This window comes from Canis lupus, chromosome 25 (genome assembly GCF_003254725.2).
Source record: "Canis lupus dingo isolate Sandy chromosome 25, ASM325472v2, whole genome shotgun sequence".
In the NCBI taxonomy this organism is placed as follows: domain Eukaryota; kingdom Metazoa; phylum Chordata; class Mammalia; order Carnivora; family Canidae; genus Canis; species Canis lupus.
In genome coordinates this window covers 46,615,548-46,640,117 of record NC_064267.1, presented here as the reverse complement: position 1 = coordinate 46,640,117, position 24,570 = coordinate 46,615,548, and the positions used below count along the sequence as shown (strand labels likewise).

The 24,570-nt window shown below is 51.2% G+C and overlaps 1 protein-coding gene across 18 annotated transcripts in view; it reads right to left on the bottom strand.

Annotated features, from left to right (window-relative positions):
* The window catches only part of AGAP1 (ArfGAP with GTPase domain, ankyrin repeat and PH domain 1), a 533,006-nt gene extending 522,422 nt beyond the window's left edge, over nucleotides 1-10,584 (bottom strand). For 5 of the 18 annotated variants that reach the window (XR_007405993.1, XM_049101379.1, XM_035721573.2 and 2 more), the window contains exon 1: nucleotides 10,186-10,583. Coding sequence is in view for 17 of the 18 variants with exons in the window: in XM_049101379.1 (XP_048957336.1) it covers nucleotides 10,186-10,348 (163 nt within the window). In the remaining variant the exon portion in view is untranslated. Of the gene's footprint in view, nucleotides 1-10,185 lie in introns of all 18 variants that reach the window. The other 13 variants (XM_035721565.2, XM_049101380.1, XM_035721595.2 and 10 more) reach the window with 10 other exon arrangements.
* Nucleotides 10,585-24,570: the final 13,986 nt, after the last annotated feature.

Here is a 24,570-nt window from a genome sequence, read left to right as displayed (position 1 = left end):
GGCCACCACAGTCCAGGGTCTGTGAGCAACAGCTCAATCACCCAAGTCCCCCCGTGGCCTGATGCAGCTCCTGGACAGATGCACACCAGCCACACTCCCGAGAGTGTGAAATGGGAGCCACACTCCTATTTAAAGTTTGCAGAGGAGGAAGGGGCCACAAGACATCCCAGATGCCTGCCTCTGAGCCTGTTCCACAGCCTGCAACTCCCTGATCTATGTAGGCAAACCAACCCCATAAGGACAGGGCCCTCTTCCACAAATCCCAGGTAACGGCTGTGCATGGCCAAACACCCCCTGCCCAAACATCAGGACATCTTTAGATGGAATCCCCTCAACCAGGCCCCACTCTTGTGTCCCCAGGATCAAACCTCAGTCTCTCATTCCCCACCCCACCCCCATCCTGAGGCTCACAGACCAGGCCTGCATCTCCATGAGCACCCACCCCTTGGAGCCGGCGCTGTTCCCACCTTCCTGCCAGGCTCCCACCTTCCCCCATAACAGCCTGGGTGTCGTCCCCACCTCTGAGCCCTCCCTGACAGTCCCCACGACTGCACCGGCCCTTGCCACCTCTAGCCCACAGGGCCACAGTGGAGCATCACAGTGCTCCCCTCCCCAAGCGGAAATCCATCATCAATAGCTTCCCACTGTCCAATAAAAGTGCTCCGGACCTGCTCTCTGGGGCTTGCAAGGCGCTGCTCCATCCTCCTGGACTCCTCAATTCTCTGCAGACTGAGGATTCAGTCCAGATGTGTCAGTCTCGTTACCCTCCAGCCGGAAAGCCCTCCACTGCCTGCTTCCAAATTCGGTTAATCCCATTCCCTGCAAGGCAGCCCTCCCTCTCCCACATGGCCTTGCACTACCGTGGCCAGTTATCTCAGTTTGTACCCCTGTGTGGCCTCCTGAGCTAGATCTAAAGCGTGCTGGGAGAGGGGCTCAGGTCCCACATGTCTGTGTTCCCTCTCCCACCCTCGATTTAAAACTGCCCTTTGCCCGTATTGTAGGTGCTCAACAAAATCCCGCCTCTTGATTCTCACACTAGCCGCTTCCCATGCTAGACGGGGAAGATAAACACCGCCCTCCCACCCCCAGCCCTCAAAATAAACATTTGCTTGGGTGAAGCCACTGGAGAAGCTCTTACCGCACACACACCCTTCCATCCTCAGGAGCTCCCAGGCCTGGCCTCAGTCATTGCGGCCTTTGTGGAGGAGGATGGGCAGCTCCAGGACACAGCAGAAGGAACAAAGACAATAACCCCTTGGGAATAACACAGTTGGCAACACTTAGCTTTTTTTTCTTTCCTGTCTTGCACATAATTGCTACAAACAACAGAAACGGAGCAGTGCTAGTATGTAACTGTAAGACCACAGAACAGTTTAGGCCCAGAGTATAAAATGAGTTTTCCTTGCGAATGCCAACACAGATCCAAAGGTTAGCTAACACCCAGGGTGGGGTGGTGAGATGGATTCTGGGCTGGGCAGGGCCCCTCCAGGAAGGGGACCCCAAGTGATTACTGACTTGCCGAGAGCCAGCGAGGACAGCCGGAAGGAGCCCATTCGGGCCTCAGGGGGACTGTGCCATCGAGTTTTAAAGAAAGTACTTCCCCGTGAGGACTTCACTCACACAGCTCCCTTTACAGAGCCGTAACTATTCAACTGACGTCTAAGACAGTGCCGGAAATTTATTAGCCACTTAAATGTTTATGAACAAACAACGCAGAGAATTAAAATCAAAGGAGGAAGGCGGTACCTACTCCACCTGAGTGTCATGAACTGAACGTTGACCAGCAGCGAAAGGTCTCTCCAGATAGGGGCTCCCCGCGCCCCTGTAGACAGGTTGCACGGCTGGCTGTGTCCACACAGGTAACACAGCACTGCTCCCGACTCCCAGGCACCAAAGACGAGAGCCACAACGTGCTCAGCGGCGCTGCTGGTACCAGCCGAGAATAGGAAGCCACAGACGTGCCCTCCGAAGGGAGAAACAACCAGTGGACCATCGGAACCCCAGACTTGGTTGCTGACCCTGACACCGGGGCAAGGCTCCTGTCCGTGCATCTGGCTCAGGTTTACCCGCCTGTCGTGCAGGTGCAGGCCATGTTAGGAGGCGGAATCACGGCTCATAGCAGCACCCCAGATCCTCAAAAACCACCACAGAGGGTGGGCGGGCAGGCTTTCCAGAAAGCACCCTCCCTGGAAAATATGCCAGTTCTCCCCTCACAAAAAAAAAAAAAAAAAAAAAGGGATGACTGGAAACACAAACAGCTGAACCTCATGACCATCGGCTCCCTCCAAATCAATTCTGTCGTCATTACAGAAACCAGCAGGTAACCAGCTCACCTGCAATACCGCACCTTGCTGGCGCCACCGACCGCCCTGGTGCAGGGAGCACGCTGCTGGGCTTGTGCTTAAGATGTAAAAACTCCACCAGGAAACCAAGGTGGGCCTGGTTTTGTCCCAGGCATCGATAACAAACTACCTAACTTCTTCCGTTCCTCAATACTGTTGGAATGTCCCTGTCAACTGACGCTCCTCGAACCTCAACCACATGGACTTCCTAAAGCCGCCACTCCGCCTTGACGACTACCGTCTGAGAACACGGGAACGGTGGCTTCGGGAAGGCTGTGTCCTGAGCTGGAAACCGACGTGGTGCTGTCTGCGAGAGCCTGGTGAATGTTGACATTTCTGAGACCAAACATAAATCGTTTGCGGACATGGCCGGTAATTATTTGAATTCTTCTCCCAGAACCATGAAAAGTGTTTCCCACCCTTAAAAAATAAAAAATAAAAAGCTGCCTCTAAACCACGATGCTAATGACAACCAGACGGCATGAGCAGCTTTAAAGAGGAGACAGTTGCTTGTGTAGAAACACTGTACAAATACTCCAACACTGAAGCCCAAAAAAAGACAATCCCCATCAAACAGCGGGAGAAGTGTGAAATTTGCAAATGAGCCCCTGGTTAAACAAAAACACCAATCTGTTCCCAGACAGCTCAGGGTGGCCACCTGTTCCGGGCTGGTGGCAAGTTCTGATTACCAGTGGAAGAAACAATATCTGAGGGATGACAGCCCCCTCTTGGGCCCGGGCCCCCACCCTCGAGCCTATATTTAGTCTGCTCTTTATGGAAAATGTTCCGACCTCGCACACAGACAAGCTATTTGGCTGGTTATTCAAAGGGTCCGTTAACAACCTCTTCTGGAGGGCGTGGTACTGCTCTCCTTCCCTCCCAACCCCCAGAGGCAACCAGGACACCCCCTTCCGGCCTTGGGCAGTTGTGAGCAGGAGCACAGGCAGGGCTGGGGGACTGGGCCCAAAGTGCCCTGCTCCCGGATGGGTCGTCACTGCATCCTGGGAAAAGTCACCCCAACGCAGCCCTGCGTGCGGGCTTCCCACACCATAAAGCCAGAACCAAAAGTCCCTCTCGGCCCCTCGGCAGCACACAACTCCCAGGAGAAGGGGGCCCGCCGCGGCACATACAAAGCCTTGCCCTGGTCCCCTGTACAGAAGTAACAGATGCTGCCGAGATTGCAGATTAACATCTGTAGAGTGCATTCTGCTCTCAGAGAAAGGTACTTAACAAAGGGAAGGAATTACGTAGCTAAGCACCAGATCAGAACCCCGAACCCTGGATTTTGAAAATAACTAAGCCTGATCCGCTTTGCCAAACTCAATCACTTAAGCAAAGGACTCAAAGGATCTGCAGTGTTGAGGGTGGGGGCGGGGGCCACGGGTTTGCATGAAGGTGGAGAAACATGAGACAAGACCGATCAGTAGTTAAAACAAGCCAGAGCGAGACTCACCAACCATAAACACCTGCGGGGTACACAGGGAAAAAGAAGGCTGCCAACTAAGGGATTTCAGTCTTAACCAAATAAAAAAAGTGTGGTTTGGACAAAAAAAAAAAAGAAAAAAAAAAAAAAACACCAGAGGTGGTAGTAAGAGGGCCACAGGTTTTGTTGTGAAGGTTCCTGCAGCTGCTCGAGCCGCTTCTCCCTTCTGACTCACTTCCTCAGCTCCCTGTCAGCCCTCCCGGGCTGCTAATAACACGCAGCTCTCCTCCTTCCCTGAAATGCGCTTTTAGCTCCACACCAGCGATAACAAAACACATCATCTGACAAATTATCATATCAAGTGAATATCCAAGAACCCCATCGAAATACACGGGAGACTCCACTAAGTATGAACAATCTCCAAAGGACTGGCAGGCAAGTCCACAGAGCAGCAGACTGAGACTGAAAGGAAATGAGGCATCAGCTGGTCCTAAGTCCCCCCACGACCCTCTTGATAAGGTCCCCTCCCCCCCCAATCTGACCGCTTCCCTCACAGGGCGCTCGGCCTCATGGAGGTAGAGTGAACACAGACGTGAACCCATTGGGACCTGGATTGAAATCCTTCCTCCACTAAGTTTAAGCTGTGTGGCCCGAAGCAACTCCCGGGCCGCTGGCCCTCACCTGCAACCTGCATGAAAGACCACACGCCGGGGGCAGGGCCCAGAGAAGATGCCCTTCCGGCCCGAGCTCCTCCACCCACAGCGACACTTCTCAAAGTGCGGTCCCTGGACCCACAGCACTGGCAGGCTCTGGAAACTCGATGGAAAAGCACATTCTTGGGCCTCACTCCAGACCTAGAGAGCTAGAATATTCGGGGGCGGGGGGGGACAGCACTCTGCCTTCCCGAGCCCTCCATATAATGTGACTGCACTTTCCACTTTGAGAACCAGAGGTCTCCATGGTACACTGAAGATACATTATGGGCCACCTATGTCTGAAATTCACTTACACCAGCCACAAAGAAATACCCACCTTTTGCAGATAGCCTGGCCGAAAAAGGTGCTAGATTCAGCAAACAGATCCTTCCCTTCCCCTAGCCACACTAAAAAAAAAAAATCTCATTTCCACCCCCAAGCATCACATGGTGTTTAGTTTCCACCCAAGCTAAAACCCATCAGATCCAAAAGGTGCCCAGCCCTAACATCCGTACTCTTGTGACAAGTCTCAAAATGCCCTCAACTTCTGCCAGAGGATAAACACTATTTATATTACCAACGAGGAGCAAAAAGACTCAAAGCCTAGGGAAAAGGTTAGCCCCTCTGGCAAGTGAACGAGTCAACAAACAATTCCTGGGCATCCTCCAAGGGCCACACAGGACACACTGAATCTCTGAGGACAGAAAAATTGAAAAGGACCCCCTTTTTCTGCCCTCAAAAAGCTCCCAGTCCTTCAGGCTAGAGATGAGCCAAAGGACACAGAGCAGGGGGGCCATCAGTCTGCCTGGGAAAGGTGGGGGAAGATGCTGCCCTCAGCCAGGCCAAAAGGAACACCTGGATTGCAGAGGAGTTGGATCCTGGGAAGGCATGGAATTTACCCTGGAAGCAACCAACAGCCACCTGAGAATTATTTTTAAGGAAGAAAGTGCAATATTTTATATCAATAACTAAAAGGCCCCATACCTGTACCCTTTGATCAAATCTGAAATATTATGAATTCAGTTGATACTGGCCAAGAAAAATTATGCTCGTCTGTGGCAGGAAGAAGGTATTTATTCCCCACACATGTACACATGCAACAACCAAATTAAATCATTTTCTATATGAAAACCAACTCTTACACGTTCCACCACAGTCAGCAGCTTCACAGAGAAGGTAACAGTCCCGGTTACCTGCAGCATTCCCAAACCCTTTCTCATCTTGGGGAAAGGAAACCCATGCTTGGGATGGTGGCACATACGGCCTGGGGAAACCACGAACAACCAGGAGCTCCACTCTGTCTCGTAAGGAGCTACCGAGCCGGCGCCGAGGTCAGACCAACCCAGGTCAACTCTCTTGGGCAAGTGTCCTACACTTTCGGGACCTCAGAGGTGGCATCTGTTATGGGATCATCACAGGATGAATTGACATGATGCATGCAGGGACAACAGATGCTTCACAATGCGGCTGGGTCATAGGATTAAGTGGCCCCTTTCCCCACCTACCCAGGTCCCCCACTTCGGGGGCTCAGTCCTGGAACACCCCCGCCCTGTCAAAGTGCCCTCACCAGAAGTATCAGGCAGAGCTGTCCTACTAAGGACTGGGCTCTTGTGCCTCCCCAGAGGAAGCCACACAAAGCACCTGTGGGGCCGGTAAGGTGCCTGGTTCCCCTAATCTGCCACCTGGTGAGGGTGGAGGCAAGAAAGCCGGCTGGGGGGGCTCAACCACTGCCCCAGTGAATGAGCCTGCTGCATTATTAGTCCCAACACAGTTCTGTGGCTGGCAAGCTGAATTACAACGTGCAGTTGCTAATAGAGGCATTATCCCTAAAAGAAGAACAAGCTTTATTTAACAAGAAAGGCAGCTGACTCATTTACCTCAGTCCCATCAACCCCAGACAGATTTTTTAAAGGAGAACCAAAGTGGGGAAACCCAGACAACCTGTCCACACTGGAGGCAGCAGGTCCCAGACTCTCGTTTCCGGGTATGGAGAACACCCGTGCTGCAGAGCTACATTTCAGGGCCTGCCGCACGCCTGTGGGACACCCCAGGACTCTGATCAGGTAAATCTGAGAACAACCAGCAACGCTTCCTTGAAATCCAGAGATTTAGGAGAAAAAAAAAAACCTCTCAATGTCTGAAATAAAAATTTGAAAGAAGTATTTTTGACAAGGTATTAAAAAAAAAAATCTTATTTCCCATGCCCGCAAACAGGGTCCAGAGACATAATCTTATTTGGGAATCTTGGTGAGCTCTTTCAATAAGATGTGCACAATTCAGCCCATCACTAAGAGATTTTCCAATTCAGACCCATTTAGAATCACTTTGAAATGAGCTTTGAGGGGCACCTGGGTGGCTCAGTGGTTGAGTGTCAAGCCTTTGGCTCAGGTCATGATCCTGGCGTCCTGGGATGCATCCTGCATCGAGCTCCCTATGGGGAACCTGCTGCTATAACATGCTTCTCCCTCTGCCTGTGTCTCTGCCTCTCTCTGTATGTCTCTAATGAATAAATTTTAAAAACCTTAAAAAAAAAAAACGAACCCTGAAAGGATGTGAGCTAACCATCCTTCCCTTTGACAAGGCCACACCTCACCCCAAGAATAAAAATTCTTGAAAACACCAAAAAAAGGAAAATTTTAAATAAATTATGGCACGGCCAAGTGCTGGTTATTAGGCCAACGCAAGAAATCTTATCTCCAAATTTTTTTGTGACATTGAAAAGTGCTCATAATATGCTAATCAAGAAGCTTTGTAACATATAAATCCAACTTGGGATATGTACCCACAGAGGTGGGGAGAGCCTAGCTGGATAGCCTCTGAAATGCAGACTGTTTTCTGTTTGGTGGGACAACTGATCTTTAAACTATCTGCTACGATGTGCATACGCCTTCCTGATTGGAAAGGGTTCTACTTTAAAATCCAGAAAGACATATTTTGCTCCTGCTGTGTCATCCTGACCTGCAAGGTGCTCAGCGGGGCAGATCTGTGTATGTCTGAGTTACTATGACGCTCCGGGCCCATGCTCACTTACAGCAAGCACTGAGTTCCTTCGAACAATGTCTGCAGTCTCTGTACCCCACAGCCACTCTCTTGGTTTCCATCTGAGTGAATAACGCACACCCCACACAATTACACAAAAATTGTTTCTGCGCAGTGTTCTTTCCATAGCAAAAATGTCATCCTGCCACAATTGAGCAATCCTCTCAATTTCCAAAACACCAACAATATAGACCTAAATCACACCCGTATATTGAAATTGGCACAGAATGACATAACATTCATTTTCACAAATGAACTTACTCTTTCATTAGAAGGGCCAGCGTAAGGTGGTTTGGGAGGCCACAGACGTGGGCTCTCTATTCAAATGATCCTTTGGTTCAGACCAGACTTTGAATGACCTCAGTCAAATGTTCAGGAGGTCATTATCCCTCCCTGAACTGCCATCCTTTACAACATGAAGATAATGAAGCTGCCCCACATTCTCACAGGGTTGGTACAGCCACACAATGAGATGATGAATGCAAGAGTATTTCTGCTGAAGTTCTACACAAATGAAAGGTGGTACCACTGCTGATAGTAACGCAAAGAACAGAAACATACTTGAATGGTGCTTAAGCTTCATTACCAGCCAAACACAACACAGACGTTCCTTTTTCTAACATAAAAATAATAGCATCATCAAAGCCCCAAACAAGATTCATTCACTGATTGAGCCTTATTAAAAATGACAAGTATTCCAGCCAAGAAAGGGCTTATCTTGTCACATGGTAAAGGTAGACATCAAGCTACCAAAAACCATCATCTAGGAACCACATAATGTTTTTGTGTGTGTGTGTGTGTTTTTTTTTTTAAGACAGAAAGAAAAGAAAAACGTAACCACATACTCTTGCTAGAAAGTCAGATTGCTTTGCTCGAAGTGCTCGAGACCCCAGAGCTTGGCTTCACGAATGAAAAATGGAAACGAGGCATCATGAATCACACTCAGCTAGAGGTCTCAGCACAGCCACTAGGTGCTCTCGACCAGGTGCATTCAATACTTGCTACTAGCTTTCAAAGTGTTTCATCAGACTTCTGATGAGAGCCACAAAGAGACAAGGAAAACAAGAACAGTGCCCCTTTCCCTTTGACCACAACAGAGCCAGTGCTCAGGCACTTGGAGGGACCTTCGTGCAAAATCACCTGGCCATCAGCAGATGCATGCAGATCCCATGGCCTCCCGCAAGTCTTGCTGGAGGTACACGGAGACTCTACCTCTCAGGGAATCTGGAAGTATCTTAAATTGCCAACAAGGTGGCCCTGTGCTCTGACAGCCAGGTCCCTCACAGGCTCCAGCACTGCTCAGATCCTCCCAGGGAATTAACAAGTCCCCTATGGATCCAGGTGGCCAATCAGCAGCCTGGCCAGGACGTTGTTCAAGTCCACGGGGCTGCCAAATGCCAAGGGGATCGGCAGTATAACATCCACCTTCCCCCATCTAAGTGGCCAAGTGTCAAACCAAGACACTTTGGGGTTAGTAATTCAGACTGCGTGGTGCCAAAGCAAAGCCTTCCTGTGGCCGATGCCCTCACAGATGGAGGGGAGCTGGGCCAGTGCCTGTAGCCAGGCTTTTGGACAAACTCTTGCCAAGCCTTGGAACATTCTCAATGTTCCTCAACAGCGGCCCCAGTGGCCTTTGCTAGGACAGTCTGTATCATGGCCCACCCTGCAGGCCTGGTACCATCTCTGGCCAACAGAAAGGAAAAACTGCTGACTGAGTGTGTGAGGGGGAGGGGGGGTTAGAACTCCACACGGCATGCTGACATCCCGCCTTGTCCCCCAGGTGGATCTTGGCAGGGGACGGGGGGAGGCCAAAGGGATAGAGCAACGAGACAATCCAGAAGCTCACCAGCCGAGAAATAAGAGCCGCTTGAAATCCCAAGAGAACACAGGCCCATGGGAGGCAGAAGTCGGCTACACATCTCCTGCAGGGTCGCAGCCTAACCTGACAAGCTGGGCCTGGGAAACTGAGCCGGTGAGGCTGAGCGACCACTCCCCCGACCCGGTCCCCTGTCCCCTGTCCTCCTGGTGGGTGGGAGGGCGGGGGCTCTGCTTCTCACCCGGCGCAAGACTTTTGATAGAAAACACTCTACGGAGACCAGGCTTTGCACACAGGCAGGTGGACATTCACCTGGACACGACACTCCCTGCGCCCGGGCTGGCTGTCTGCAGGGGGCTCGATACAGGGCAGGGCCCCACACGCAGGGGACGGTCCTGTCCCGCCTGAACACGCCGGCCTGAGCCCCCAGCCCAGCAGCGGCGGCGGCGGCACTTCCAACACGTCGTCAACGTGTAGCCAGATGCTCGCCCGGGCCTGGTGACTGTCACGGGTCCGGTGGCACCAAACTCCCCCCCAAGGCACCCACCCACCCACCCACCCCAGCTGCCACCGGGGTCACCAGGGCGGCCCAGGGCGCAGCAGCATCCAGCCACCTTCACGCAGCGCACACGCCGCTGCCCATGATGGAACCAGGGCTGCCGCTCCACCGTGGAGCTGCCGTCGCCCGGCCTTGCAGGACGCGAAGCACCCGCAAAGCTCCCTCCGCGGGGCAGCCGCGTGCCACGGCCCGGCGCGTGTGTACACGCGCGCGCACACACACACACACACACACACGCGCACACACACACACTCGGGCGCGCGCGCGCTCCCCCGCGCTTTCCAGAAGCCCCGCGGCGGCCCGGGCCTCACCTTCGATGGCGATGACGTGCTCCCGGATCTGGTTCTGCAGCACCGGCTCCTCCACGCGCTCCAGCAGCTCGTAGATGGAGTAGATGTTGGGGTGGACCGACTCGAAGCGCTGGATCTCGGCCCGGATGGCAGCCGAGTTGGCCAGCTGCTGCTGGTAGTTCATGGTGCAGGCGCCGCGCCCGGAGCCGCGCGCGCCCCCCGCCGCCGCCGCCGCCGCCGCCGCCTCCCCGCGCCCCGCCGAGCCCGGGGCGCCGCAGCCCCCGGGGAGCCCGGGCCCGCCGGCGGCGGGCGCAGGAGGCGCGAGAAGAAAGGAGCGGCCGGAGCAGGCGCGGGGCCCCGCGCGCTCAGTTCATGGCCGGGACGCGCGGCCGGAGAGCGAGCGGGCCCCGGCGCCCCGGGTCAGCGGGCCCCCATGGAGCGCGCCGCGGAGGGCGCGCCGGCCCCGGAGGAGGCTCGCTCGGGCGCCTGCCCGCGCCTCGGCCGCTTCCCCCGCTAGGCGCTGCCCCGCCGAGCAGCCATTAACGCCCCGAGCGCCGGGGCCGAGGGCCGCTCCGGGCGGCGGCCGCGCCGTGGGTCCGCGCGCTGCGTGTGCGCCCCCCGGAGCCCCGGGGCCCCCCGCGCCGCCGCCCGCCGCCCGCCGCCCGCCGAGCCGGGACCGAGCCGGGACCGAGCCGCAGGCGCCGCGCAAGCCGCGGAGCCCGCTCCGAGCGCCGGCCGGCCCCCTCCCCGGCACGCAGGGCCCCGGCCCACGTCGGCCCCGCCTCCGCCCGCGCCCCGCCCGCCCGCGCGCGCGCCCGCCCTCCGCCGCCCTCCGCCCTCCGGCCGCCGCTGCGTCCTCCGCGGCGCTTCCCAGCGCGCCGGCTCCCGGGGAGCCGCGCCAGGCCCCGCCCCGCGCCCGCCTCTGCGCTCCCTGGGACTTGTAGTCCGCGCCGCGCCGCGCCGCGCCCCACCCCGCGGGGACCGCCTGGAGCAGGGCGCGCGCCGGCCCGGGCGCACCGCAGCCTCCCCGCGCGCCCCCCGCGCACCCCCGCGCGCCCCTCCGCGCCTCCGCCGCTTTCCGAGCCGCCGGCCACCGTGCCAAGGACCGTGGCACGCACCGCGCCGCCGTCCCCCAACCCAACCCGCAATCTTCTTTTTTTTTTCCTTGCTTAACTTTTCGCCTCTTTGGAGAGTGGCATGAGCGCTTCCTCTTGGATGAAATTCATCTCAGCTCAGGTCTTTTTTTTTTTTTTTTGTCTTTTTTTTTAAGATTTTATTTATTTATTCATCAGAGACACAGGCAGGGGGAGAAGCAGGCTCCATGCAGGGAGCCCGGTGCGGGACTCGATCCCCGGCCTCCAGCATCGCGCCCTGGGCTGGAGGCAGGTGCCAGACCGCTGAGCCACCCGGGCTGCCCTCTTAGATGAAATTGCTAAGCGAAGGCGAAAAGCCTCCACGAGTGAAGTTTGCACGGGGTTGGGGGGGGGGTGCGAGGGGGTTGTTAAAAGACCACGGAGGCTTCCCAGGCACCCTTGCCCTTTAGGTTGAAAAGGTTGAGGTTTGGGTTCTACGGATCCTTGCCTGTCCCCCACGCACCACGCATCCCCACACACACACCCACCGCAACCCCTGCAGGACCTCGCGGAGCTGCTCCGCACTGCAGCAGCGGCCTGGGCGCGCACAGGGCTCTCCCCGCAGACTCGAAGCAAAGGGATTGGTGCAGACGTGCGGAGCCCCGGGGCCAATCAGCGGCCCCATAGGGCCTGCTTAGTGCGCGCCGGCCTGAGTCCCTGCCCCCACGCATCCGAGAGGGCTTTTGGAAACAGAACTCCGCCGCCCAGGCATGCCTGAGCAAAGCCAGCCGAGCCTTCCCCGGGTTCACCTGCAGCCTGCGTAGGGCACCCTGATATCCAGCCTCTCTCTGGTGACCCTCTCTGGGCTCACAAATCCCCCAACCATCCTCGGCCTTCGGAGCCTTTGCTCATGCCCTCCTCCCCATCCCCAAGTCCCAGCAGGGTTCCTGACACACTTAGAGCTCCTTGCTCCATCTGTGATATGCCTCTGGCTTTACACTTACTGTAACTATAATAACTGAGATGCCGGCATGTGGCCTCATTTTACTTAACCTATCAGCAGGCATTGGTCACCCCCTCTCTTGGAAACCTCTTCTTCTCCTGGCTGCTGGGATAACGTGCTCATATAAGGCTTTCCTACTACCTTCCTGGTTTCTCAGTCCCTTTTGTGATTCCTGCTTACTTCCCTAACGTCTTAAATATAAAAGGCGGGGGTGGAGGGATGGTGTTCATCCTTGGGCCTCTTCCCTTCTCTATTCTCTGTGCAGTGACCTCTGTCCTTAGGCTTTGAATATCAGATGCAGGTTAATGAACCTGATTCATATCTCTTGCCCAGACCTCTCCCCTGAATAACAAATTCATATCCAACTGCCTCCACATCTCTTGGATGCCCCCTGGCCATTTAAATCCAAACTCTCAGGCTGAACTTTGGCTCTCCCCTCCCCCTGGCCCCCCCTGAAATCATCTCCATCCCAGTTTGGGGCGACTTCTGGCTTCTCTCTGCTTCTCTCTGCTCAGGCTAACAACTTGGTGCCGTCCCGATGCTCTCATCTCATAACCAAATAGTGGCAGGTCCACCTCCAAAAGATCCAGAATCTCACTTCTCACCACCACTCTGCTGCCACTGCTGAGTTTCTATCATCTTGCCTCTCTGGGCTCTTGCTAGGTGATTGACCTAGCCACTGATCTCCGTGCCCCTTCCCTTGTACCCTTACTGTCGATTCTCTATAAGGCAGCTTTGGTGAATCTTTATGAAACCTAAGTCAGGCCATGTAATGCCTCTGCTCAAAACCCTCCCATGACTCCCATCCCACTCAGAGTAAAATCTAGCTCCTTACTCTGGACTCTGAAGCCATATAGGCACCGGTGCCTATCAAGAGCTGTCCAGGGTCTGAGCATTCCCCGTACTTGTAAGCTAACAAGCTAGCCTGCCTCAAGTTCATGGATGCTACCAGAAGACATGAGACTCTTGGGTCGGAAACAAAGGACTTTTTATCATCCACAGCAATAGCAGTAGGTAGAGCATAAGCATTTTCATGCACCAGGTCACCTAGCCCCCATTCCCACGGGGCAATGAGGTCCGGAGGCACACATCACATAGTGGGTTGCCCTGTAGGAGAGGAACCCTGAGCTTAGAGCACCCCAATCTTTTATATGGGAAGTAAGCATGTCTGCCCTTAACTGTGAACAAGAAACACTATCTCTATCTCCCAAGGCTGTTTGCCCTAAAGAGGATCTTAAAGAGATGGTTCAGAGCAGGGCCCCTGTGTGGCTCAGTCAGTTAAGCATCCAACTGTTGATTTCAGCTCAGGTCATGATCTCAGGGTTGTGAGTTCGAGCCCTGCTTGGGCTCTGCACCGAGTGTAGAACCTGCTTAAGATCCTCTCTCTCCTTCTCCCTCTGCTCCTCCCCCATCCATGCTGGTGGGTGCACATGCTCTCTCACTCTCTCAAATAAAATAAGATGGCATCCCTCTTCCCCAATCCCTCTTCCTCAATACCTCATGTCTCACTTCCTTGTTGTGGCAAGAAAAAGGTGCCCATATCCTAACCCCCGGGACCTGTAAATACGTTCCCTTACATGACAAAGGGCTTTGCAGATGTAATCAACTCAAAGATATTCAGACGAGGACATCTTTCTGGAACATCTGTGTGGATCCAGTGTAATCACAAGGGTGATTCTCCCTTCACGAGAGGGAGGCAAGTGGGTCCATGTCAGAGAAGGAGATGGGAAGACAGATGCAGGAGTCAGAGCGAGAGAGAGAAGTTGGAAGTTGCTATGCACTGCTGGCTTTGAGGATGGAAGAAAAGGCCATGAGCCTGGGAACATAGGTGGCCTCTAGAAGCTAGAAAGGCCAAGAACATGGGTCTTCTTCTAGGGGTTCCAGAAGGAACACAGCCATATTGACCTGCTTCTGACTTGTAACCTCCAGAACTAGAAGGTAATCAATTTGTGTTTACACCACTAAGTTCATGCTAATTTATTCCGGCAGCAATAGGAAAATAATACACTTGCTTTATTTTGGTCTTAGCACTTCTCTCTGAGACAATACATAGTTTACTTGTTTATCTTAGGTATAGCCTGTGTCCCCCACTAGAATGTAAGCTCCACAGAGACTGGGATTTTGGTCTCTTTTGTCCCTAATTCTATCCACAGCACCCATAAGAAGTGCTTGACACAGTAGATGCCCAAGAAGTGCCTGCCAGGCGAATGGCTTCCCAACTAAATTGTAACTTCCATGAAGATGAGACCATCTTTCTTCTGCACTGTGTTTGGTCATTATAGGGGCAATAAATATTCGATGAATTAATGAATGAACAAACATCTCTCAAACAGGAAGACTTTTGCCATGCCATGCACATAGCTAGGTAATCAATAAATGTTAGCTGCACTGAAATAAAAGTTAGTTTTTCTAGCAACATGAGACCCAGTGGCATTCACCGGAAGATTATTTTAGATTCATCTTAAGTGAATACAGCCAAGAATCCTGGCCATTTTTGACATGCGAGTCCTTCCAAGGATTTCAGTTTATGAGTCACTATGACAGCAAGCTGGCCCTCAAAGTATTGAATTTCTCCTGTGACCAGAAGTATCAAGGAAAGATCTAAGGATCATCCCATTCATTCATTCATTCATTCATTCTCTCATGTAGTCAGTCAACAAATCTTTTTTTTGTTTACCTCCTACATCCTGGGCAGGGTGCTACATTCGAGGAATACAAAGATGAGAGAGGTGATACCTGCCTTTCATGAGCTTACATTCCAGGGGACTATCTGTAGAAGTCCCCTGCTTTTAGCGTTCAACATCTGAATCCACGTCAGAGGCCATGGACAGAGAGTGAGGGTAGCCACAGATGAAGGCATGAAGGCATGAAGACCACCCCCTTCCACACACACGTGGACACAGGGTTCACACACAAAGACATTCGGTGGCTGAGTTAGAGTCGGGTGAATAATTCTGGTAATTATTTACTGGTTGATTAAAAGTGTGAATTAAGGATAATTCTTCTAGTGTCGAGCCATAGACATACGTGTTCCCCTCAGTATGGCAGTGTGAATTGTGTGGTCTGCAGGAATAATTTTACAGCCATAACCTTAAACCTCAAAATGCTCCCCATCCCCTAGACCTACAAAACTGCCTTTATACATAGCTACATTCCACCTAAAATTATCTCTAAGAAGTTGTTTTCAGAAAATTCATGAAGCAGGGGCACCTGATTGGCTCAGTCGGTTAAGCATCCCACTCTTGGTTTCAGCTCAGGTCATGATCTCAGAGGCCCGGGATTGAGCCCCCATCATGGGCTCCCCACTCAGCAGGGAGGAGTCTGTTTCTCCCTCTCCCTGGCCCCCTCCCCCTGCTCATGTGCTCTCTTGCTCTCTCTCTCAAATGAGTCTTAAAAAATATTAATGAAGCATTACGTGCCTTTGGACTTTGTGTGTGCTTTATCCATTTGCTTCTGCTTGAATTGATTTCATTAGATTACATTTGTGGTTGAAGCGTTCTGGGATTTTTGTTTGATATGTGTATGGGCTGTACTATGACAGAGGTCAGTTCATCTCATGGGGTCATCTGCAGAGGGCCGTAGGTAGTTTTGGAGAATTGGTGTCTACTAAAGGCTCTGGGTTCCTGGTGGAGATGGGGAAGAATCATATAGGGGTAGGAGAGAAGAGCAGGACCAGGGGGAGGGGAAATTCAGAAAGAGAAAACATTAAATTTCCTGACCTTGCATTTGCCTATGGGTAGATGTTCCCCTCTGGGGAAATGACTCTATGATGGAGACCAGAACGTACCCACAGTGTTTGCAGTTTGGACCCTTGGCAGATCTTGGCTGGGCTCTCCACGTCCGCTCACCTTTACTCCATGGAGCTCTCATTCTCCACCTGGCACCATGCACTGGACCAGACAAGTATGTCTCTTAGGGATGGTGGAAGTTCAAGAGAACTACCCCTGGTGGGCAAGCATTATTTCAAGGCATCTGCACTCCACACCTGCTGACATCCTTGCGGTCAAAGGGAGTCACAAAACCGAGCCCAGAGTAAAGGGAAGAAAGTGCTCACAGCAGGATGGCCCTGGGAAGTTGCTGGTCAAGTGTGGATAAAGCAGCACCTCCTGCTGCTGGGAGGTGGCACAGAGCTGGTTCCTAGCCTGGTCTACCATGCCATCCTTGGCCATGCAACCGAGCTGTCCTGCTGGGATACCGTTCGTCGTTCAGTCTTTGGCCCCAGAGAGAAAGCGGTGACATGTCACAGGTGGTCAGGAACATCAAATGAGATGCGTGTCACGGGATCCCTGGGTGGCCCAGTGGTTTAGCGCCTGCCTTTGGCCCAGGGCGCGATCCTGGAGACCCGGGATCGAATCCCACGTCGGGCTCCCGGTGCATGGAGCCTGCTTCTCCCTCTGCCTGTGTCTCTGCCTCTCTCTCTCTCTCTGTGACTATCATAAATAAATAAAAATTAAAAAAAATTAAAAAAAAAAAAGAGATGCGTGTCAGACGCTTTCTCAACAGAGTGAGGTTATCTTTAAGCCTTGGTTTCCTTATCTGTAAAAGAGAGATTATACCACCTCAAACACAACTCTCCCAAGTTCACATGGCTATTATAGGTGACTGAATCTGGATCTATTCTACTCCGCTTCTCTAAGGGAAGCACAGAGGGACGGCATCCCCGTCTTCTCTGTGTGCAACTTCCCAACCATCGAAGGCAGAAAAAGCAGTGAAGCGGGGTGTCATATAAAGCAAGACCACTTCTGCTCGTCTTTTCTCCCGCTTCAGCCTTCTTACTGCTCCTCCCACTTGCCGTTGGCCACCGTGTTGGGAGGAAGCTTAAGCCACATGGAGAAGCCACTTGTGAATAAAAGATCCTTCAGGTGGTTCCAGCTCCCCAGCTTCAAGTCTTCCTGCTGAGGCCCCAGATACAGTACAGTGAGAAAACCCATCCCCTCTGTGCCTTGTCTGAATCTCTGACTCATAGAAGCCCGGAAAGATGATGAATGATTATTGCTGTTTCAAGCCACTAAATTCTGGAGTACTTTGTCCTGTAGTAATAGATACTGATAGAGAGCCAATCCCTGAACCCTGTGAAAATGTCTGAGCATCGTGGCAGACATGTGAGAGTACAGGTGTAAGACATTTTTGTTTCTTGGTTCATCATTCATGGGGCCTTTGCCCTGAACAAGGGACCCCTTGAGGGAGAGCCCAGTTCCCCATTGTCTCTGCCTATCAGCTCCAGGCAGCCCTTCTCCGATGGCCATGACTCATTGTCTGAAGCAGCATTATTAGTTTTCTATTGCTCCACAGACTTAGTCCTGTAGGTCAGAAGCCTGCCTTGGGTCTCATCAGACTATAAAATCAAGATGGTGGTGGCTGCACTCATTTCCGTAGGATCCACGTAGGATCCTTTCCTTGCCTTTCCAGCCTCTCCGGGCCGCCTGCACTCCCTGGCTTGTGGCCCCTTCCTCCATCTGTTTTGCAGCCAGCAATGTTGAGCTGAGTTTTTCTCCCATTACATCTCTCTGACCCCCTTTCTTTGCTGCTTTCTCTTGCATTTTGGAGAATGCAAGAGAACACTTGTGATTCTATTAATCCCACTTGGATAATCCAGGAGAATTTCTCCATTTCAAGGTCATTTTATGCACTTATTCTAAGTATAGCGTTCAGTGACCTTAAGTAAAACCACGCCATCCAATCTGCAGAACTTTTCTGTCTTGTAAATAGGAATAACATATCCATTAAACAACAATTCCCACTCCCCCTCCCCCAGCCCCTGGCGACCACCCTTCTACTTTCTGCCTGTATGAATTTGACTCCTCTAAGTGGGATCATGCAGTATTTGCCTTTCCATGTCTAGCTTATTTCGTGGAGCGTGATGTCCTCCATGTCCACCCATGTGGCCCCATGTGGCCGAATTTGTTTCCTTTTTAAGGCTAAGTAACATTCCATTTTATATGCACACATACATATAATGGCTGTTTATATCACATTTCTTTACCCATTCATCCCCCAGCAGACACTTGGGTTGCTTTCATCCTTTGACTGTTGTGAATAATGACGCCATGAACATGGGTGTGCAAACATCCCCTGGAGACCTTGCCTTCGTTGTCTTTGGGTGTATTTATCCAGAAGTGGGATTGCTGGACAAGCCAAGTCCTTGTAACAACATGTCAAAGCAAAACTCAAGTCTGCTTCCAGGGGGTCGCAGCTCCTAAGATTTGTGCCAGGGAAAAGTAATTGGCAGGCGGCAGTCTGAGTGTCACGGAATCAAGCTGTGCAAAGGGACCTCAGAGTCCCTTTTCTGCACGGATAAGAAAGGCCCCGTGCGTGAAGTCACTTCCCCAATGTGCACTGCTTGTTAGAAGCAGAACCAGGAGCAGCATGGAGCCTGTGGAAGCCACCAGGTCCCAGCCCCATACAGGGGTGGGAATGAACAGGGCTACAGACACAGCAGGTTTGTGGTGTCGGGTAGCTCAGAGCAGAGGGGGGGTCCTGGCCCCAGGGCAAAAATCCACTGCCCCTTCCCTGATGGCCATATAGCCACCCAACAACTGTTGCCCTGGAGGGTTTCCACGGGCCCAGCTGCTGTCACCTCTTTGCTTTTCCCAAATGAAGGTAAACGGCAAAGATGTTTTATTCTCCTAGCAACCCCCTCAAGCCATCTTCCACGTGCCACGAAAACACTGGTCTGTGTTCATGTCAGTACCTGGGGGTGTGAAAATGCATCTACCATTTGCACACTGACTTCTGATTTGCAGCATCTTTTAAAGTGGGGGTTTATGGAGACACGTGCTCACACAATTGTGCAAATCGTCTCTATGTGTCGAGTGCAGAATGCATGATAATTCTGAGTGTATGCAGTTTTTCTCTCATAAAAAGGGAGATTAATTTGCTTATACACATTCTGTGCACAGATTAAATAGCTGGTTTTATACACATGGCTTTGGCTGATGAACAAATGAGACATTGAGAAATCAGATGCAAATGAGTAGTTTACAGACACTTTTGAAATTATATAATCGTCTCCCAGATCATGTGAAAACCAAGTAATGATTTAGAATGGATCTACTGAGGCAGCTAAAAGGACGGTTTCTGTGATGTTTACCAACTGTATTTCTCTCATCACACTTGTCATGTATTTTTGAAAGCATCTTCATGCTCTTCATTTGAAGATTCCCTGCTACCATAGCAGGGGGTTTTGTTAAACTTTAGGATTTCATATATTGGGTAATCCGTTCCTCCCGGCGTACCCTCTGAATGTATGCAAAACATCAACCAAAAAGGATTGCTTTTCTGTTCTTCGATTTTCACTGGGTTTCCAAATATAGGTTCAGTTTAAATATTTATCAAATTGCCACTGAGTACTTGGCACCTTTGGATGTTATCTCATTTAACCTTCTCAGACCTTGCAGGCTGGGTCAGGGGGTGGTGACGTGCCCACAGCGACGCGGAAGCGACACACTCAGAATTAAAGACTGATTTTCTATTTTCTGAGTGTGAGCACATGTGCCTTCCTTTCTAACCACAGCATCTCTCCTGATTTTAAAAACACAGCAGAATTTTCATCAGCGTGATCACAGAGACATTTTGTGCTGTGTGGAAGACGTGCCCACTACAAAACCTATCTGGAGCGATGGGTACGGTTACTGCGCAGCTTCCAAGAGCATTTTCTTGCCCCACCCTTGCTCTCTCATCTCACCAGGCACGGCTTGGGACTGTGAGCTGCTGCCTGGCTAAGCTCTGCGACCCACCCAGCTCAGCACACCAGCTGTAAGAATCCCTTCCCACTATTGCGCCCGCTGTCACACCCCCCCAGAGTGTGAGATGAGGCACTGGCACGTGCCCGGCTTGGATCCAGGGCATACCTGGTGTGCAGCACGCCAGGCAACTTTCCATATATCTCCCAAGATGGTAAGACTGCTTTGGAAAAGAACAGCAACTACTTGTTTGGACTCCCCTCCTCCTTTTCCTAGACCCAACAGTTGTCAAACTATGTTCCTTGGAACCCCCAAGCAAGTCCACTGGTGGGATGGGGGATGGTCTGAGTGCACTGAATTATCCCAGCTCCCCTTGTGCCCAATCCAGGTTCCTTGTACATAGAAATTCCCCTTTATCTTAATATGTGAGGTTCCCCCACTAGATTCACTTTAGGGGAAAACTTAAGAAGCAAGAAGCACCAGCACAGGGCATCAAAATGCTTCCTAAGTAGTTAAATATTTTCTAGACCTGTGACACTTCTTCATTATCATCTGTGGGCGTTATCCGCTTGGAGCATTTTTGCTCTGCTCCTCGTGGAAGGAGAGAGTAAAGAGATGGCGTGGGCAGAGGGGGAATTGGCGAAGAACCCTCCCCTTTGCTTTTCCTTTTGACACCACCCTCAGCTTCTACTTTCCTTCCCCATTCCCTCCACTGACACCAGAAGGGTTGCTGACGGAGCACTAAGTTGTGGTTCTGCAAACTGCAGCCTGAGGACAAGATCCCAACCACAGCCTGTTTCCATACGGCCTATAAGGTAAGAATTGTTTTTACATTGTAATGGTTTTTAAAAAGTCAAAGAAGCCTATTTCATCACATGCACAAGGTATATAAATTTAAGTTTCAGTGTCTGGATAAAGTTTTATGAGAACACATCCGTATCGAGTCATTTGCATGCTATCTATGACTGCGTTCACACTGCAGGGTTACGTAGCTACGACAGAGACCACAAGGCCCACCAAGCCTAGACTACTTCCTGTTGGGCCCTCTGCAGAAAGGGTTGGTTGACCCCTACATCACTGTTGGAAGGTTCTACCTGCTTTTAGAGGGGTCTCCAGAAGATGTTACCTTAACAGCAAACCTCTAATGGTAACAGCACAGGAAATCACAGGATGGGTCTGGAATGGAAGTCAGGGGGTCAATAATCTGCACTCCCTTGGAGTTTTAGCTTCCCTGTGGGGGAACCTATGGATACAAAAGGAAAGGGTAGCAAGGTAAGTACAGAACTTTCATCCTGATGCCATGGGGCTGAGCACACAGGAATTGTACGAATATGCTAACAGTATAGACCAAATTTTGGCAGCTTATTTCTAAATTTCACTAGTTATGTCGTACCAACGAGGCCTTTGAAGTAGTTGTATAACCAAGAACATCATGCAAAGCTGGACAGAGCTTGATGGGTGGCCTTGGCATCCATCCATCCAATATTTAATGTATGTAGATGCAAAGCTGGGCTTTCCAGGGGAGTAAAGAAAGAGGTGCCATGGGGATATCATGAGCCAGCCCTAGTCTCCATTCTCCATGGCTATTCAGTTCCACCCCAAACCTGCATCAGTTATCCAGCAAAAAATTCAGCTCTGGAAGGCCCTGGAAATCATTCCGTAGAAAGCAGCGTGGCGACTATCTGACTGTCTTTGGGTTTCTTACTGCAGTGCAGTCATACTCCTTCAGGAGCAGACCTGGAGATGAGGATTTGAGTGCAAGGAGGTGATCTGAGAGGTGATCCCAGGAAGCCCCACAAGGGGTGCTGGCAAGTGAGATGGGGAATGGGAGAAAGCCAGTGTAGGGTGTGCCCCTAAGAAGGATGCTGCTATAGGCATCAGGGGTTCAGATCCCCAGGGTGCTCTAGGAAACTGTGCTGGGATCACCTAAAAGGATGAGGAAGCTGGGATATCTGCTCATCAATCCACTGAATGGTGGATTGGCTATTCTCTGAAGCCTCATTTCCCTGACATTTCTTTCTTTCTTTTTTTTTTTTTTTTAAGATTTTACTATTTATTCATGAGAGACAGAGAGAGAGACAGAGACATAGGCAGAGGGTGACGCAGGTTCTTCACAGGGAGCCTAAAGCAGGATTTGATCCCAACATCCCCTGGATCATGACCTGAGCCAAAGTCAGACCCCCAACCACTGAGCCACCCAGGCATCCCAGTTACCTGGCATTTCAAATTTAGCACACTCCTGTGATCACAGGAATCCTTCAGGTTCCCACAGGGAAACTCCATCTATGTGTTTAGGCCGTGAGCCTAGGGCATTGGGAAAGGCACCAGCCATGTTCTCTACACCCTTCTCCACGCACTGGACAAGAATCCTGGGAAGAGCACATTCTCCACCTCGGTTCATTTGCAGGGGTGTTTTGGGTCCCTTTCAGTCTGCTGCTTTAGGAGGCCACCCAGTTGTCCCAGCTCCATCCATCTCTGGGGCTCCAGGAAGGGGAAGACAGCCTCACAGTCGGGGAGAAGGTGCTGGGGCACAGTAAGCCATAGAGATCCTGCCTCAGCCAGGGGTCAGAGGTCTGGGGTGCCCCAAGCAGTGCCACCAACTTCCTGTCACCAGAGTAAATGACATTCCTCACCTGGGCTTCTGTTTCCCAACTTGAAAAATGCAGGATGGACCAGAGGACCTATAGCCCAGCACTTCTCAGATGTTCATATGCTTACAGATCACCTGGAGCCTCACTAAAATCCCAGGTTCGGATTCAGTATAGGCTCAGGGAAGGCCTGAGATTCTTTGCTTCCAACAAATTCCAGGGGGAAGCCATTGGTCTTGTTTGCCCATCTCACGTTGAATAGCCAGGCTGTGGCACACCTGTTCACCAAAAATCTCTGGGTAACCAGGACGGTGTAGGGATGGGGTCTTGCAACTTACATAGATGTTAATGGGAACATTTTTGTTGTTGCTGTTCTAATCCCTGCCATTAAATTTCTCTCTAAAATGTTTTAGACCACAGCTCTGTTTTTGGAAAGTCATGGTATTTTTTTAAAACCAGAACAGCTTCTAGAAGTTTCTCAGAAATGACTGCAATCGCTGTGTCTTTCCCTCAAAGACTCTGGGACTCCAGAGGTCCTACTTGTGTTTCTACTTGTGTCATTTATCCCCACACTACCTGCCTGGGTTTACTAAAAGCACAATGTCACTCCCAGGTTTATAGGGTAAAATGTCCTAATTGGGGTGAGGTGGGTTCTCGCCAATTCTCCCCACCCCCCACTCCCTCTCCACCACCCCCTCCTGAACTGGAGTAGAACTTTGCGGTCCTTGACTTCTGGCAGCAATTCTGACCCTGGGAAGGTCACCTGCCGCCACCTCGCCAGCAGACTGGATCACGGCCTGGCTCGCTTTCGGCCAAACTGCTCTTCCTGGAAGTGGTGATGGGCTCCACCAGTCTTGTGCCTGTGATTTCAGCATGCCAGACCTGTGCACAGCACTTCCAGATGGCTCTTATTTATGGATGAGAAAACAGTGGCTTAAAGCTAGCCTCAAGTCACCCAAAGGTCAATGGCAGAGGCAGCAGTAGGACAAAATGTCTGGTCCAGTGCCCTCTTCACAGAACCATAAAACTAACCACAAACAGAACCTTGCACATGCCAGTCCTGCTAGGTTCAAATTCTGGCTCTCCCTGTGTTCACTGTGGGGCTCGTGTGAACATCCTGTCATCTTCAAGCCTTGGCTCCCTCATCTGTAGAATGGAGTTACTAAAATATCTACCACATATGGTATTAGGATGATGTTTCTGGGAATCGGCTTTACCCACAATCTTCTTAGTAACATCAGTTACTAATTTAATGCACACATGTGAAATTACAACAGTTTCTCATATTCTCAGACTCCGAGTGTGTCTAACTGAGCTTAGAGTAAATATGCCTTCTGCAATTGTATTCTTTTTCGGGTTATGCACGTTCATAGGCTAGGTTGGGGGTAGCATAAACACGGGGCGGGCCGGCCAGTCAACAAATGTTTATTGAGCACCCATTCTTTCCAAGGCAGTGGGCCACAGATTTGGGACACTGTGATAAACAAAATAAGTCACTTCCTTCCTAAACTGTCCGGGGGGTCGAAGGTAAGCAAATACTGTCTCATGGGTACTTAAATCATTTCAGGCGTGTGCTCCCGTGGACTTGAGATAAGTTACACTTTACATCAGCTTCAGTGTCTTTGGACCGAAGGTTGGGCCAGATTTCCATTTTCCGTTTTCCCAGCTTCAGGTTCTTATTACCCTGTAGCACCTGAACTTGCCTTTGACCTTGACCTTAATGGCCAAGATGAGCTGAAGTCCTAAAGATGGGTTTGAGGAGCAGAATATGGTTGGGTTATTGGCAAATGATAGCGTTGTTTGTTTTAAAGAGAGAGTACATGTTTGCACAAGAATAGAATTGAAAAATCTTGGATGATAAAAGGTGTTTTTTTTGAGGTTCTATGGGAAGAGATGGGGGAGATGGGGAGAGGCTCACTGATAGGTAATCTGGTCAAAAACCTAGAGAGAGAAACAACATGACTAATGGGGCAGTCTCATTAAATTTTATTATATGACGTGATTTAAAAAAAAAAGATATGGCATTCTTTTCTTTCCATGGAAAATCAGTAAAATCTACA